We start from the raw sequence: 17,813 nt of genomic DNA, 5'->3' as shown, positions 1-17,813 counted from the left end.
CCGCGGCCACTCCCTTAGACTCTGGACGTGCGGGGACCGGGGGCGCTCTGCCTCCGCCGTATAAGAAGCCGGGCGCGGGGCCCCGCAGCGAGGCCGGAGGCGGGCTCGGGGCTCGGCCGCGCAGGGGCGCCCCCACCGGCGGCGGCTCGGCGACATGGGCCGCTACTCGGGCAAGACGTGCCGGCTGCTCTTCATGCTGGTGCTCACCGTCGCCTTCTTCGTGGCCGAGCTGGTCTCGGGCTACCTGGGCAACTCCATCGCGCTGCTGTCCGACTCCTTCAACATGCTGTCCGACCTGATCTCGCTGTGCGTGGGGCTGGGCGCCGGCTACGTGGCGCGGCGGCCCCGCGGGGGCCTGGGGGCCACGTACGGCTACGCGCGCGCCGAGGTGCTGGGCGCGCTGAGCAACGCCGTCTTCCTCACGGCGCTCTGCTTCACCATCACCGTGGAGGCCGTGCTGCGCCTGGCGCGGCCCGAGCGCATCGACGACGCCGAGCTGGTGCTCATCGTCGGCGCGCTGGGGCTGGCCGTCAACGTGCTGGGGCTGCTCATCTTCCAGGACTGCGCCGCCTGGCTCGCCTGCTGCGGCCCCCGCCGCCGCCGCCGCAGCCGCCGCCCGCCGCCGCCGCGCGAGCAGCCCCAGCCGCCGGCCGAGGGCCGCTCCCCGCGCGCGATCGCGGGCCCCCGCCGGCCGTCGGTCGCCACCCGCGGCGTGGCCGCGGCGGAAAGCAAGCAGGAGCAGGGGGCGACCGTGTTCTCCAACGTAGCAGGTGCCTTTCGGTTGCATCCTGGGGACCTCTCTGCCTTTCCCTCCTCCCGCCCGTCCCTTCCTCCGCATCCACGCCCTCTTTTTCTTTCTGGCTGTTGCTGCGGCTGATTCTATTTTGTAAAAAAATCCATGTCCTCTGCAGCCCGGCTTTAATTCTCTGCTGCTAACTTACGGCATTCCCCACAGTTTCTTTTGTTTTCTCCTGGATCCTCAGGCCCCCCCCCCTTTTTTTTTGCCTCTTTCCCCTTCCCCTTGTTCTGTCTGCTTCAGAGTATTGCTTTTCTTAGAAATCAGTTATTACTGGGCAACAGATAGCACCCCCCAACCGTTGCCCCTTCATCAGATGCTGTCTGCACTTTGCCCATCCTTCTATCCCCGTGGGAGTTATGGGTTTGGGGGTGGGGGTGGGCTCCCACTTGCCTCTTTTTTTTTCTTCTAAACTTGAATGGAAGTGTGAATGAAATCCAAAGGTGGATCACAAGACTTATATCAAGGCCAAAATGTACTATTCTGGGTTGTGTGTGTGGAGAGGTAGGGGGTCTGATGAGCTAGTAGGAGTTTAAAATAACAAAACCTTTTTTTGAGTCCATTGGTTCTTTTTGTTTGTAGAACTTATACACAACACAAGGTTTCTTCTTTGAATGCAGGTGATTCTCTGAACACCCAGAATGAACCAGAAGAGACTATGAAAAAGGAGAAAAAGTCTGAAGCCCTGAATATCAGAGGTAAGATCGACTTTGGGTCAATTTGAAACCCTTGTCTGTAATACATACGGGCTGTGCTGTCCTCTTCGGTTCTGTTTGCCTTTTAATAAAGTGTGTTAGAAAGTAGGCCGGTTGCACGAATAGACTATGACCCTGGTCTCTTGCCTAATCACTGCATTGATTCTGAGTGACACACTAGTTGCTAATGATTTATCCTTGCTCCACTTAGATCCAGGCTAATGCTGCCTGTTCCAGAGCCTCACAGATCAGTAACATGCTATTACTTTACTTGATTTTGCCCACTCGTGGGTATTGCTAACATAAAATGAGGCCAATTTTATTCGAATGTGATTTTGATAAGGGTGAGAAGAGAGTTGGGTGCCTGCATCCAACGTAGCATTGGGGACTGACCCTCACGCCTCACTTCTTTCTGCCAGAAATCTGCGTCTGGGATGGGTCTCTTGGCTTCCTTGAATCTCTACTTCCAGGCCCAAAGCAGAGGGTTCTGGTGAGGCACGTGGACGGCACGTTACTAGCATCCTCCCTGCCTTGTGCTCAGGCTCACAGGCACTGGGCAAAGGTGAGCCCAGGATGTTCAGAGGTGCATTTCTCACCAGATACCGACATTGTATCCAGCATCTCTCTCTTCCAACTTCTTGGGCAGAGACTTTGCCCAAGTCCCCAGTCTCAACTTGGAGGATTTCAACAAAGATTATTTAACCCTTTACTTCCAGATGATTTGGGGGGAAACCTGTGGTAGGGCTTAAATGGAAATAACATAAAGAAAAAGTAGTCATCTGGAAGACACTTTCATTTCTGAGAGTCTCCCATCTGTTTTACAGAGTGATACCCAGAATGGATCTGTAGGGAAAACCAGAAAAAAAACCCCGACAATAACAACAACCATACATGAGCTCCTGAAAATTTCTACATGAGTCAATTTTTAAAAATTGAACAGCAACGGGGGAATTACTAAAGTGCTTGGTGGTGAATCTTTTTTGGAAAGAGAGAATCTGTAATGAAAAATCACTATCCTTTCTCTTTGGGTTCAGTTTAAAATATAATATATACTATATATATTTTAGATATCAAATACATACTATATATATTATATATATATATCATAAATTTTCCATAGCACTTTAATTTTGCAAAGCACATTCTGTTAATTATCCATTCTCATGCTGCAGAGAAGGAGAACAGGTAGGTGAAAAGATGCTGAGAGGACTTAAGAGTGGGACCAGTAGATATTGTGACCTTGTTTGGGAAGCATGATATATGAAACTTGCAGCATGATCATGAAACTTGTATGATCTGGCTGATCTTTAGTCTAAAGTCGTTGGAGCTCCTAGTTGGAAAAATGCCCTCGGTAAATCCTTTCTGTACCTGGCTCAGCCTTGTGCTCCACAGGTACTGACCAGCGTGCACCTGTCGCTTCCACCAGAGGTGAATAATGCAGTGGCTGAAAGATTGAGATTTGGGCTCAAGATGCCTGGGTTTGGGGTGTTGGCTCTGCTGTTTAAGACTCTTACTTTGGGCAAGTTTTTGGACTTCTCTAAGCTTCCAATTCCCTCATCTTTTAAATAGTATCTACTTGAGGGGGTGGCTGTTCGATAAAACATGTAAAGTGCTTGGGCGATGCAGAAGGAAAAGCCTGTTGATGGAGCGCACGCTTTGTGCCAGACAGCATGCAGGCATGAGCCACTCGCATTTGTACGAATCTCACCAAGTGGGAGCTGTTGACTCTCAGGTAGTGAGTGGAATCGCTGGGCTCAACCCTGTTGCCTAGGTGAGGGTAAGCGCTCCGGGCCCTGCTGTGGCTCCCAGGAACCTCACCATCTTTAAGGCCAAGTGGGAGGCTGGCCTCCCCTTAGGTCGTGTGTCCTCATCTTGGAGCCATGATTCGGAGAAGGCGTAGAAAGGCCTTAGTGGGAATGGACTTCACCCCCTTGTTTTGCAGATAAGGAAACAGGGTCCTGCGAGTCTGGTGACTTCCCAAGTCACCCAGGCTGGCAGCTGAGGTGGGGCTGGGATCCTGGGCTCCTACTTCTCATTTCCACCTCTTCCCAGTCTTGCGTACTGCTTGTGCACTCCACGCAGGATGGCTTGCTTCTCCAGTGTAGACAGTCCACTGAGTGGTTACACTTTTGACCTTTAAGCCACTGCTTGAGAAAACAGGACTGTCCCCCTAGATCTGCAGGGGAGCAAACGACTGGCGGGGATTCGTGTGAACAAAAATCATTTCTGGATTTTCATTAGTGTTTCTCTTATTTCAATGGAAAAAAACAAATGCCTTCTGAGAAACACAGTCCATCTTCTGCAAAGCACAGTGAAACCACAAACCTTTATGAATTCTTGTCAATTTCAGTTGTTGATTTTATTTAATAGGATCAAATGTGATACATTAAAAACTATTGCAACAGAGTGTCAGAAAGATAATTAAATTTTTTATTTCAGTATAAATATAAATAGATAAACTGCAATCCTGACATCATTTGAAAATAAGTCTCCTTTGATGAGATTTTTTTCTAATTGTTTTTTTCCAGTAAGAAAGAACTCCTCTTTCCATAACCACTTGTTAATGCCCAGGGCTAGTGCACCGTGTTTCTGGTTATCAACACATTCAACGACACTGATGGCTTTTTCAAGGCCTGGGACACATCAAATTTCAACTTATGTCAAATTGCCAGTTTTTCTGAGTTTTTAAAAAAATCTCAAGACAGGAAGTGAGGGCCAACGGTTGAGGTGTCCTGTCATTGCAAAGCTACCTTGTGAGCAGATAACTGAGCTGTCTACCAAGTGTCGATCTTCGTCTCTCAGATAATGCTGCCTGACTTAGCTTTCTGAATCACAGATGTGATCCCATCAGAATCTGCTCAGAAATCTTTGCTGCTTCCAGAATAAAGTCCTAACACTGCTGACATTCAAAGGCTTGCTGTTCCGGTGTCAGCGGTCCTTTCTAGACATTTCTGGCCTGTTCTTTACCCCTTTGCTGCCCCACCTCCTCTCCTAGACCTGAACTGTCTCTCCTGTCCCCCATCCCCATCTAATGCACACTTACAGTGAGGTGACCAGTGCTCAGTCAGGCAGATCTGGTTCAAGGTCAACCTCTGCCTTTTACTAGCTAGGTGACCTCGGGCAAGTAACTTAACCTCTTTGAGCTTCAGTCTCCTTATCGGTATGTTGCATGAGTGGTTGGAATAGCACAGAGGACACACTCAACAAATCACGCTCATTATCATCGTCTCCATCAGTTCTGTGCACTTCATCTCAGTGGGCTTTCCGACATTGTTTCAACAGACTCTTCAGAACTAGCCTCTGAGAGAAGTGAGACAGATGCTGTTCTCATCCCCATTGCTCAGAGGAGAATCCCGTGACTCACGAAGGCTGACTTTGGCAAGGTCCATGGCTCACGGAAACTGTCAGGGTCTGTGACTTCATTCTGAGGGCACCCTGCTGCCTGCCAGGCACGTCCTCATCTGCAGCCTCCCTTGAGCTCCCTGCCTGGAACACTTTCTCTCTGAGTTCTCTCTGCCTGGAACGCCACTGCCTGTTGAGATCTGTCCCCCCTTCAGAGTCCTGCCCAACTGCCCCATCTCTCGAGATGCCATCCTTGAGATGTCCCATCACAGGGACTCAGCGCCCCCCACCCCGAGGTTCCTGGTGCACTTCTCTGAGAATCCTGCCAGTGGACTGTTGTCCCTGGAGGATAATGACCAGGCCTTCTTCATCTTTGCACGGGAGGCCAGAAAACACACTCTAATATCCAGTCTCAAGAATTTAAGGAAATCATGCTTTAAGCAGTTTTTCAAACTGAAAACCATGATAGTTTGGGTCATAAAATCAATTTAGTAGCATATGATCAGCATTTAGAAAATTAACCAGAATTGAATGAAATAGAATAGAAAGCGGTAATAAATCATATGTTGGGATAGGCTTTGTTTTTTCACGTTTGTTTCACCGCGTGTCTCTGTGTGTGCTAGGAGGCAAAATATGATTCTAACTGTGGGTTATGGGAAAAACAAGTGTGAAAGCTATTTTGTATAATTGTGAGGGGCTAATAGTGAGATTTCTTAGGAGGAAACCCTGAAATGGGAATCTAGGACTTCTGTGAGGCAGGATGCACAGTGGTTCTCTAGTTAGACTATGCTAGACTTGTATCCCTACTCGGGCACTTTCTAGTTGGGTGATCTTGGATAAGTTACTCAGCTACTCCATGCCTCAGTTTCCTCATTTGTAGAATGGAGAGAGTAACCACTTCAGAGAGTCCTTCAAAGGACTTAATATGTAAATACATGGAACATACTTACAACAACGTCTGATTCATATATGTTAACTGGCAATACAATTATTATTATTGAGTAAAAGGTAGAAGTTACTCTATGTCATGGGAGTTATGACCGACCAACCAGAAAATACTGTTTCATTGAGTGCCTGCATTGTATGCTTCTGGTGCCAAAATATAAACACAAGAAATGCAGAGCATGATCCTCATCCTCACGTCACTTCATGTCTAATGGAGGAAACGAGGCTGTCATGCAGGAAACAGAGGATGACAACTGTCTCAGGCAGTGAAAATGATGTCAAGTGCAGACAGGAAATACTTGGTCTTCGTACTTTTATAGTATCCCTTTGTACTGCCCTGGGGAAGGTTCAGGCTTTGATCTTCAGGTTTCCCTAGAGGAACAAGGTATATAGACCAACTCTTGGGATTTTCTCTTTGTGGCTCAGAACAGGGACTGGGGAGTAAAAAGCTCTTTTGTGGGTGGGGTGGGGGAAAAGGGGCACAGAATTAGAAGATGGAATTGTTTAATGTATTTATTGAACCAGAATTCTGTTCTAATACCTAACCACTCAGCCAGAAGGAAATGTAGAGATATTTTTTATTCCTGTATTATTTTGGCGTGGGGGGAGGTTGCCACAAATTGCATTTCGTATGTTTACAGAACGCTGTTTTGCCTCTGATGCTGCTCAGCTACTCAGAATCCTAAAATTATTGCCAAAAAGCAGCATTAGCCCAATTAAAGCATCTTCCAAGTGAGACCGTTTGGTTGTAGCCACAAGTGAGTTATTAGGATTTTGGATTATTATTAATTCAACCAAATGGATCTGTGGGATACTTGGAGAGACAAAATGAATCTTTCTTAATCTATATGCTTTCTTCTAGAGCAGTGCTCTGGGAGTTTTATTTGAGTTTTAATCCCCTGGTGATCTTGTTAAAAATGCAGAATCGGATTCCATAGATCTGAGGTGGGGCCTGATTCTGCATTTCTCACCAGCTTCTGGGGGATGCTGATGCTGCTAGTCTGCACACCATACTTTGAATAGCAAGCATCTGATGTTTTCTGCAAAAAAAAAAAAAAAAATTACCTGGTGTTTATATTTTTATAATCCTTCTGACAAGGTTTTCACCTAAATCCCAGTTTAGTCTGTGTCTCGCATACAACTGGACACCCAGATCTTCTGTGTTAGGATTGCATATTTTCTGTATCATAATCAAAACCTTTAAGGTTGATTCCCTTGATTAAAGGCAACCACGATGTTTGTTATTATCTCTTTAATTTTAATTTTATTTTATTGTGACAAATCGCTCTTTATTCAGTGGCAGTATTGCTGGAGTTCCTTCTTAATGACCTCTCGAACCAGTTTGAATGACCTCAGCTAAGTTAGGAGTAGGCAAAGACATGCAGGGAAGGGGGGAGATGGATCAAGGAAGAGGAAAGAGAAGGAATAACAAGAACAACTCTCTCTCTCTCTTTTTTTCTTTTTTTAAAGATTTTGTTTATTTATTTGACAGAGACAGAGAGAGCACAAGCAGGGGGAGCGGCAGGCAGAGGGAGAGGGAGAAGCAGACTCCCCGCGGAGCAGGGACCCCGATGCGGGGCTCGATCCCAGGACCCTGGGATTATGACCTGAGCCGAAGGCAGATGCTTAATGGACTGAGCCACCCAGGCGCCCCAAGAACCACTCTCTTGATATGTCTTAGTTCCTTCTCCTCTTAAAAATGTTTAAAACCATTTAAATCGCAGATACTTGTCTGAAAGACTAAGAAACCATTTGCACAGCCTCTGTTTTCCAGTTCGGTGCCTTCTGACGAGTGGCAGGCAGGGGTGGTGAGGCACCATGGGCAGATACAGTCCCTCTTCCCACTGGCGTCTGTAGCTCAGAATCTTCCTAGGCTGTTGCAGGTTCTCTGCGTCCTGGGATAGTGGCCTAGGGTTTTGTTTTCTGCAAAGTAGAGGACTTTTTTATTTTTTTCATTCGCATCCATCCTGCTGTTTTAACCAAAAAGAAAACAAATAGCAACTGGTCTTAGATTTGGGAACCCAGATCACTGAGCGTCACGCAGGTCCCGAGTTTGGATCTGTCCCTTAGCGGTCTCTCTTTCCTCCTGGCAGGTGTACTTTTGCATGTGATGGGCGATGCGCTGGGCTCGGTGGTCGTGGTGGTCACGGCCATCGTATTCTACGTGCATCCCCTGCAGCCTGAGGACCCCTGTAACTGGCAGTGCTACATCGACCCCAGCCTGACTATCGTCATGGTCATCATCATTCTGTCATCTGCCTTCCCACTCATCAAGGAGACTGCTGCCATTCTGCTGCAGATGGTCCCCAGAGGAGTCAACATGGAAGAGCTGAGTAAGTCACATGACGCTCATCTAGAACCACGCCCGCTTAATGCTCCTCCGGCCAAAGGGCCGGCGTTATTTCAGAATAGTGTTTGATTTATGTATCCTGAAATACTTTAAATCACCTGGCAATAGAGACATCTATCATATGTTTGGTAGCCTAGGAAGATGACTCACAGCTCCAAGAACCAAAGGTCCTTTGCAACCCATGACTCTCTGACTCACCTGCAAATTTTTGAGAGTATAGTGTTGGGCAAGACCTATGCCTCGGCTCTTACGTTCATGTCAGGCTTTATTTTAATTCCAGTAAGGTTACCCTGCCAAGAACTTGTTTTTTATTCTCCTTATTCGGAAAATAGGAATCATTCATTTGTATTCTGGATCCTGCTTTCTAGTTAATTGATTTTTTATGGGCACGAAAGTCACCGTGTCTCTTATAACACCATAAAAAGGACCATGTTTTAAATTCAGGTCATTCATGACCTCCTTCAGTAATGAAACCTGTCTCTTTGCTGTGCTCAAACAGAAGGTCAAACTCTCACCTTAGTTATGTGCCTCTGAGCATACATAGTTGAGAGACTTTGCAGAGTTTCTAGGTGGGAACTATCCAGACGTTGGTGAGAAACTGAATGTGCAACTTTATTTCTAGTGTTTCTAAATGGAGATTATGCTTTTATAGAAGAAGAATTTTCTTGCATATTTGCTGTTACACTATCATTGCTTCACCAGTGAGCCAGTCACCATGAGATAGAGCCCGGTCCACTATAAGGCTCAAAGTCGGAAGACCTTACTTCATGACAGATCCCTGAAATGGGGTTTGAATGGGTCTTAATACATTGTATGTCCATGGCTAGGCTTTCCCCTGTGAGGGTGTGATTTGCGGTGGTCAGGGTAGCTCATAGCCCTGCCAGCCCTCTGTTTAGTAGCACGCATTGGGACCAGCTGGTCGAGCCATTGCTAACAGCTGGTGCTTCTCCTAGTCTTTTCCCCTGGATGTTCTTTTCACCTTTTGGAGCCTCCTCTTGGGCAGCATTGCTTCGTTTACAGTCTCAGAGTCAGTTAGGTGTGGTCAGCTCTCTGGCTGCTTTGCTGTACAGAGTTAAAACAATCAGCCTTCATTTCCTGCAATCTACTATCTGCCCAATGCTGCAGGCAGAGGACGTGGGAGGTGGGGAAGGAGATACCCAGGAGCAGATAGGCAGCATGGTCTCTACCTTCCAGGAGCTTGTTTTCCAGTTGAAGAAACAAGATAAACATATCAAAACGATTTGTGATATATAATGGCTTATATTGCCTTTTAACAAAGTTATATATATATATATATATATATATATTTAAAAATATTTAAAAATAGATGGTAATAAGAGTAGCAACACTTCTATGGCACTTATTATATGCTAGTAATGTTCTAAGTGCTTTACTTATATTCACTCATTTCAATCCTGCAAGTAAACCTATGGGGTACTCTCGTTATTATTCCCGATTTACAGATAAGGAGACTGAGGCACTGGGGGCTAGCTAAATTACCCAAGGCCATGTCTGAACTGGGATTCAGACTCTGGCTGGCTTACAGGGTCTTTGCTCAGAATCACTATTCAACATCAGCTCTTTAAATACATGTTCATTTGAGAAAGTATAGAAGATGTAAATAAAAAAACAGAAATCTCTCATGATCCTGCCACCCAGAAATGACCACTTTTAATATTTTTGAATCAGTCATTCAATAAAACAGGCTTTAACCTGCATAAAATTTTTGTGTGGGTATATACACTGATGTTTGTTTAAAAAAAAAGAAAGAAAAAACTCGTGCCATGTGTACACTGTAACTATTTGCGTTTTCACTTAAAGATATCTTATATATTTTTCCTCATATCCTTAAATATGCAACTTACTTGTTAATGGCTGTTATCATATTCTTTTATATAATTGATTTAACTATTTCCTTGTTTCCATTTTTCTCATTAATACAAAGAACATTGCCCAAACCATTTTTGTACATGAATGTTAGGGTATTTCCCTGTAGGTTAAATTCCTAGTACTAGGGATGTTGGTAAAAGTTTTCGGTCCATATTGCCAAATTCTCCCCTTTCAAAAAGGCATCCTACTTTATACTCCCAGCACAGCCCGTTTGGGTGTCCATTCCCTTGAACCTTGGGAATTCTTTTGGGTGTTGTTAAACTTATTTTCTTGAATTGCCTTTTATGGGCTCATGGTGGATGGTATAGGGACGCAAAGAGGAGAAAGAAGATTATGGGAAAATGTGCCCATATAGATACAGCTCTTTTTCTTCCCGCTGTAAATACACCGTTTTGGTGAGAATGCCTTCAGGGACCATGTCCCTCCCGTAGTGGGACCTTGTTTCCAGGAGCCTTCGCTAATTGTCTGCTCTTCCCTCTTGTAGTGAGTAAACTCTCGGCCGTGCCCGGGATTAGCAGTGTACATGAAGTGCACATCTGGGAACTTATAAGCGGAAAGATCATTGCCACCCTGCACATCAAGTATCAGAAGGACAGGGGCTATCAGGACGCCAGTAGGAAAATTCGAGAAATCTTCCACAGTGTGGGAATCCACAATGTGACCATCCAGTTTGAGCAGGTGGACTTGAAGGACCCCGTGGAGCCGAAGGACTCGCTGTTGCTCTGCAGCTCGCCCTGCATCTCCAAGGGCTGTGAGAAGCAGCTGTGCTGCCCACCGGGGGCCCTGCCTCTGGCCCACGTCAATGGCTGCGCCGAGCACAACGGCTGTCCCCGCCTAGACACCTACCCAAGTGATAGCTTCGCTGGGCAAGAAACAACACAAGTGGCTATTGAAGTATCTTTGGACAGCTGCCCGAGTGACCACGGACAAGCTCTTAGCAAAACTCAGGAGGACCAACATTATGTCAACAGCACACATTTTTAATCTGGTCCCCACCTGAACAGACTGAGTAGACGAGGCACTCTGGCTTGTGGAAGGACCTCTGTGGGCTGTAGACACTGATCAAACTGGCGGTGTGCTCGCTCCGTGTTCAACAAGGGGCTGGTTGTCTGGGATGTTAATTGCATGTGTCTGTTAATTTCTGTGTGACCGAGAAGCCCTTTACATTGTCCTGGGTATCTCATGCTGCTTTTCCACAAACTCACCATTTCCGTTTGCACATTTATTTTGAGAAGCAAACTGCACTCGCATAAGTGTCAGGGACGCTGAAGGCTGGGACTCCATGGCTGTGGACACGGGATTCAAAACAGTTCCCGTTTTAAAGTGATTGGAACTTGTAACTGACTCTCAGGTGAGCTCATAGCCAAGTACATCGAAAAAGCTTAAGAATCATGATAGCTCTTTTTTTTTTTTCATTCCACTAGAAGATCACAAAAAAGGAACGTTGGATAGTCCTATCACTGCGGAAATTTTTTTCTTTGACTCATTTTCGAATAAATGTAAAATGAACGCCTATTAGAGTAGAAAATAGTCTCAGAACATGAGAGGACGTGGAGTTCATTAGGGGAAGACAGGAAGAAAAGGCTTTCTGACCATCTCTTCATTTTGTGAGGTAGAGAGAAAACTAATGTTTACTTTCCGCTGTGAAATGAACTACAGCTGTAGGGTGCTTCAGATGTTTAATGCATAAAATACTTTTTTTTTTCACTTGGAAGTATGGGGATATTTCCACTTCCTAAGGTATGACACAATACTTAGATGTTGTCTTGCAGAATCGGTCCAGTTGGGGACTGTTCTCATTTATTGCTTAATGATTTATTTGTCCAAATTTCCTTTGGGTCTTTTTTTATATGATCACGCTGATATGTGTAACCTTTACCAGGAGAACATGAGTATTCCTGAGATAGAAGAATATATGACACTGAGTATTCATTCCTGCCAAAAAAATAAGCTAGATTGACTTTTCTTTCACTAGACATATTTAAAAATATTTATTGTAGTTGCCAACTAGTAACTTGATGGTAAAGTGTATGTGTAGGGAAAAATGAGAATTAATTTAATTGCTGCCTTTTAATGTGTTTTGAGGAACTTACAATTTTCTTTATTTCCTTTTCTGGCTCTGACCCATATTACCAATTTCAAATAAATTTATTAGACTCTGATTTGGATCCATAATCGACTTACATTAGTATTGAAAGAGCCTCTGTCCTATATTGAACACATTGTTTAGGCAGCAGTATTTTAATCAGAACAGTCTCAAAATAGGTCTGAGAAAGTGGAGATGCCCTCAGAGAGAACTAGAGTTTTCCCTGATGGGTTGTAAAATTGACTGGCAGTGGTCATCTCTTAGGCTCCAGGCACAGAGTTCTGTTTAGAATCTGCATGGGAGTCAACAGAAATGCTGGGTTGGTAATGGAAAAAGCGCCCGCATTTTTCAGCACTAATACCAGCTAAAAAAAAAAAAATGTCCTAGTGTTCATTCTAAGGCTGAAATAAGTAAGCGGTTGTGATCAGTAGGATAGGAATTTTTTTCATTCATTCCTTCAAAATTTATGATCTGAGTTTAAGTTGGCCATGAATTAGGTAAATGCATTTTTATCCCTAGGAGTTTATTGGACTAGTCTGTGTCGCCGAAAGAGGGGTAAAAATAAGACAACACTTTTATTTTTAATACTAAAAGTACAGCATGTACTCACAAAAAACCGGGGGGTTCTCTTTGAAGCTCACCACTGTGATGAGGGGATGAAATTCTAGACAAATGTTGGTTGAGATGTCTTGACTGGAACCAAAGAAGAAATCTGTCCCTCACTTCCAGATTTGAAGGTCTAATTTGATTTCACATCATTCTGCTTTTATTAAAAAATTACAATTTTATAGTTTCTGTGCAGTTGGCTAAGGAAATGAGCACTAGTTTACACCCAGATAATGTTCTCTAAGGAAAAGTCACTTAATTCTGTTATATCTAAATTTACCTCAGAAAAGTAGCTTGATGGACACTTACTCACATAAGAGTTCATGTGAAATAATCCCTTTTAAGACAGTTTGAATGCGTTTAATGTGTTCAAACAAGCTAATTAAGTGCAATATTTTTGTATGGGGCTAGGTGGTTTCCTTAGTCATCTCCGGCCCTGTGATGCCTGCAGTCTGGGATTTTTACTTGGGTTTTACTCTCCCTTTAGTTGTTCTGCATTTTAATTCTGCCAAGGAAAGGCGGGACTTTTCTTTTCCTCTTTGAGCCAACCTTGCCTGGTGGTAGTAAGTCTGATGAACAGTGGTTTTTAGCAATACTGTTTTCCTCTGAGGTTAGAAAAATGCTGTCGTTTACTTTAGCGTTCCTGTGTGCTTAGGTCAGTTCCAGAAATCTTCCTCTTTTTTTAAGGAAATGAAAATAATTTTTTAAAAGTTTCAAGCATCCTCTGTGTGTCAGGTCCGGACCAGCCATCCTGCACACTAACCTGGAGGACACACGGGACGGCGCTTGCTTCTGTCCTCTGTCCTTCTATCTCCATAGAAAGAGTACTTTCCCCATTATTTCAGCACCAGCTCTGGGATGTCCTGTGTCTGCTTTCATCTTCCAAATGTCAACATTGGTTTTTGAAAATAGAGATGAATTGTTTTCATGACATTTGGCCATTATGAATATCCATTAGGACTACCAGGCTCCATTGTGGACAGAAAAAAAAAAAAGTATGATCCCTCTAATTATTGATAAAGCATGAATAAAATAGGGAGACATTGTTTGAGGAAGAATTAAAAATATTTTCTATATTGGTTAGTTTCTTTTCCTTTTTGCCACCAGCGGGCCAAACTCTAGTGGGGGGTAAATCGGGAATGCCAAAATTCAGTAGGAAAGAGTGCTTTCAAGATCAGAGAAATCACTGAGGTGGATTTGGGATTTTAATAAGGCAGCTGCCCTGTAAGTAGTAAGAATTTTTGTTACGCTTTCTCAGCATTAGTGACATTTTCAATTCCTTGCTGTGGGGGGCTGTCCTGTGCACGGTAAGATGTTGTGCGGCATCCCTGGCCTCCGCCCACTTAGATGCACACCCATGAATCATGACAACAAAAAATGTCCCCAGACATCGCCACAATCCTCTGCAGGCAAATTGGTCTCTAGTCCTGAGCCACTGAGTTAACCTAAGGGTAGTTGAGAATTACTGTTGATAAAAGTCCCTCCAGAGCTCTGTAATCATTTTAATAGAATCAGTTCTGCAGAATTCACTCTTTAAAAAAAATATTTTTCAAGGAGAGATCAAACTATTCATCAAAATGACAGTCAACTCTACATAGGATCTTTAGACATTTAAAGAAAAGATATAATTTGGGGGAAAGAAAGGCCTTACAAATCTGATTATGCAGATCAGTCAATACAACAGTGAATGAAATGAAGAAAAAAAGCATTTGTTCTCACTGTTCTGTCATGACCCCTTCAACTCATGAATGTCCTCAGTTTGATGAACTCCCCACAAAATGAGACCAGAAAATACCAGTATGATTGGATTCTTGGGGCTAAGGTGTTTAATTCATCACCAGTTTTAAACTTGATGATGTTTCTTCTATTGGTTCCAGACAAGCAGCTTATCTTGGTGCTAAGGACGAGTTCAGATGCTAAAAAAAATTCTGTATTGTCTGTGGTTAGCTTAATCCTTTGCCAACTCATATCACATTATTTTCCTGGAGGGCAAGGTACATTTCCTGCTTTTAAATATATCTTTACACTCTTGCAATTAAAGACTGCAAAAAAGGACTGTGTTAGAAAATAAAATGAGGAAACGCAACCTGATTTGGGTTTTGAATTTAGACTGAATAATGAGCATGCCTGTTCTCTAGCTTTCCCGTTCGCCTGCTAAGTTGTTACCTATTTGTACTTCTGAGTGTATTTGCACCTGAGTCGCCGCAGATAGGAATGAAGGTATTGAATCAGGAAAGTAGCTGCTCAAATGGAAATTGCATCAGACCCTAATCCTCACTGTATGTAATCCAAATGTTCTTATGAATTTGGAGATTAGCTAATACGGATGTGTCACCTTCGGGAGCTTCTCTTTTCAGGTGTTTTATTCTGCACCTTTTTGTTTACATGGAACTTTCTTGAATATGGCTGGATGGATCAACTGTCTCCTCATGGTACAAAGCCAGGCCAGCGATGATGAACCTGCTGTGAATTCTAGTGGGAATCATCCAGGAAGGACGGTGATTTTTGGAGGGAGAGCGACCCTTTCCAGGAGGTCTGAAGTTAATGTTACAGTATTACGGAGTTCTGTTGCTTCAAGTCTTCCTTCTGTCCTCACAGGCGATTTTGCCAAAGTGTAATTGTCACATTTGTGGGAACTATTAAAACTTTAAGATACAAAGTTTAAATAACTCATTACTAATTGCATGGGAAATCCCCCAGTGATATATACACATGCGTACCTGTAACAGTGAAAGATGTTCAATGGTGCAGTAAAATAAATTTAAAAAACCACACACACACAATGCATGACTGAGATGTTTGTGGAAATCAGACGGATAACTCGAAGTGGTGGAACTCATTTTGTCTTTGCCGCTTACACTAGTCGGTCTATTCCTCAGTAACGCTTCAGATCGGTTTTACACTAATGTGGGACTAAGTCTCCATCTCTGCTTTGCTGCAGTTTTCTCTGTACCCCCTGCCACTCTCCACCATCTGCAATGTCACAGGGCCCATCTTGGCAAAAACGCCCCAAATTGAGGCAGCTGACTACTTACTGTAGCCTGGACTGACCTGGTTTTCTCGTGGGGCTTGTGCGGCGCTGGGCTGCCCAACCGGGTTTGTGCAGGACGGGAGCTCCTGGGATGTAGGCAATGGCAGAGAGGCTAGGCTTGTTTTGGAGAAGTCCTATAGATTTTAAGGGGAACAGTCTCCGGTTCTTCCAATTGTTTTTAATCTGATCAACCCATCGATAACCGACATGCACTTACTGGAAACCGTGTGAGTGGTTCTTGCCTCCAGGAGTTTATAGTCTACATTGGAAACTAAATAAGGCAGTCCAGCTTTGTGGGAGTTTAAGGAGACCTACTCACAGCCTGGGCATGCGGGGGGGTGGAGGATCTTGCGCTGAATGGGCTTTGGTGCTCAGATGTACACATCCCAAGCCCTGGGCAGCATCTGTAAAAGAACAGGGCTACACACTTCACGACCATCAACTTCCCTCTGCAATGAGTCTGCAGGATGGAACAGAGGACTGAGCTCGGGGCGCAGAGTACAGGATGTCTGACTACTCCATCTAGTGTGGGGAACCCTGTCTCCTCTGTGTCTCCCCCCTGCTTGATACTTCTTCATAGCACTGTCACTTTGTAACATTAGATTATACATTTACTCATTTATTTCCTGTGTCTCCCACTAGAATAAGGCTACGTGTGATCCACAGCTGTGTTCTTCAGCCCCCATCCCGTGCTTGGAACAGTGTCACAGGACCTGGCACCAATAAATACTTACTTACTGAATGAATAAACACATGAATGAATGACTAGGTTCAACTTTTCGGTGTTACCAACTACAGGATTTGGACAAATCCTTTAACTTCATTGAGCTTCAGAGTTTTTTTTTTTTTTTTTTTTTTCCGATGATGAAGGCTTGTGCTTCCTTCCTTGTGGGGTCATTGGAGGAGTCCTAGAAGACAGGAGAGCAGAGTTAAATGTCAAGTGATTTTGTTATCTTACATGTTCAACTTGGCATTCACATTTTTCCTGTTCTTATCCTGCCTCCTCCCATCTCTGTAATTCCATTTTGTCAATTAAATACCGTTTAAAGTGAATTGGCATTAAATAGTGCTACAATCCACACGCGTGAAGGTGAGGAGGAAAGCCTTCACGGAAGATGTGGCATTTGAAATTGACCTTGGAGTAGTTCAGTGGGTGGAGAAAGGTGGGGGGAAAGGACAATCCAACCTGAAAGCTTAGACTTCATTCTTTTTTTTTTTTTTTTTTTAAAGATTTTATTTATTCATTTGACAGAGAGAGACATAGCAAGAGAGGGAACACAAGCAGGGGGAGTGGGAGAGGGAGAAGCAGGCTTCCTGCGGAGCAGGGAGCCTGATGCTGGGCTCGATCCCAGGACTCTGGGACCATGACCTGAGCCGAAGGTAGATGCTTAATGACTGAGCCACCCAGGCGCCCCCCCACCCCGCTTTTTTAAAAAGATTTTTAGACTTAATTCTTTAAGCCCTTGGCCCCAAAGCTTTTGTGGGGAGGTGGGTGCAGATTGGGGAAATGCCGATACTAGACTATTCACCAGAAATGATTTTATCCAGATGCCTTCCCCACCACACTCCGTGTTGCTTTGTTGTTCAGCGTTTGGAGCACCTGCCATCTCATCTCCTGGGCTGCCCGGGATCCTGAGCTCCACTAGCTGTTGCTGAGTGCTCACTGTGCATGTCCTCGGGGAGTCTGCACACACTCCTCTAAATTCCCAGGGAGTTTCTCTCACTTCTACGGTCAGCTTTCCTTGGTGCATTTCTGCCCGAACCTCGCTGCTGTGTGTAATGCTGCCTTTACTCTCGTCCTGTGTCCATCCAGTCATTGTGCTCCATTAATGTTTTCTTCAAGGACTCGATGTCAGTCCCTGCTTCTCTAGTCTTGTCCCCGTCTCTTGGGTTCAGCTTGATCAGCTCACATCCATGCTGTGGCAGAAGCCTCCTGACCAGCCTCCTGGCCACCTCCAAACTTCTGGTCAACCCTCCTACTTCTCTCTGCTCTGGGAGGAAGGACAAAGCCAGCCTGTCCCTGAAGCTCCTTCTCTCACCTGGCCCCCAGCCTTATCTTCTCCAACAGACAA

The 17,813-nt window shown here is 44.6% G+C and overlaps 1 protein-coding gene and 1 long non-coding RNA gene across 9 annotated transcripts in view; one reads left to right on the top strand and one right to left on the bottom strand.

Moving 5' to 3' along the window:
* The window catches only part of SLC30A10 (solute carrier family 30 member 10), a 40,435-nt gene extending 24,951 nt beyond the window's left edge, over positions 1-15,484 (top strand). The window contains exons 1-4 of one of the 2 annotated variants that reach the window (XM_036096191.2): positions 103-770; positions 1,417-1,494; positions 7,872-8,111; positions 10,503-15,484. In XM_036096191.2, coding sequence (XP_035952084.2) covers positions 155-770; positions 1,417-1,494; positions 7,872-8,111; positions 10,503-11,002 — 1,434 coding nt within the window. In that variant the 5' untranslated portion in view covers positions 103-154 and the 3' untranslated portion in view covers positions 11,003-15,484. Of the gene's footprint in view, positions 1-102; positions 771-1,416; positions 1,495-7,871; positions 8,112-10,502 lie in introns of those variants that run through there. The other variant, XM_036096193.2, reaches the window with a different exon arrangement.
* LOC118538311 (uncharacterized) overlaps positions 6,284-17,813 on the bottom strand; it is a 34,620-nt gene continuing 23,090 nt past the window's right edge. Inside the window, exons 4-6 of one of the 7 annotated variants that reach the window (XR_013449960.1) lie at positions 16,480-16,649; positions 15,762-16,201; positions 6,284-6,818 (exon numbers count right to left, since the gene is read on the bottom strand). This is a non-coding gene — a long non-coding RNA (uncharacterized LOC118538311). Of the gene's footprint in view, positions 6,819-7,275; positions 7,749-15,761; positions 16,650-17,813 lie in introns of those variants that run through there. The other 6 variants (XR_013449961.1, XR_013449962.1, XR_013449958.1 and 3 more) reach the window with 6 other exon arrangements.

The sequence above is a fragment of the Halichoerus grypus genome, chromosome 7 (assembly GCF_964656455.1).
Source record: "Halichoerus grypus chromosome 7, mHalGry1.hap1.1, whole genome shotgun sequence".
Classification (NCBI taxonomy): domain Eukaryota; kingdom Metazoa; phylum Chordata; class Mammalia; order Carnivora; family Phocidae; genus Halichoerus; species Halichoerus grypus.
Note: the sequence above shows the minus strand (reverse complement) of the source record. Positions and strands in the feature narration are given on the sequence as shown.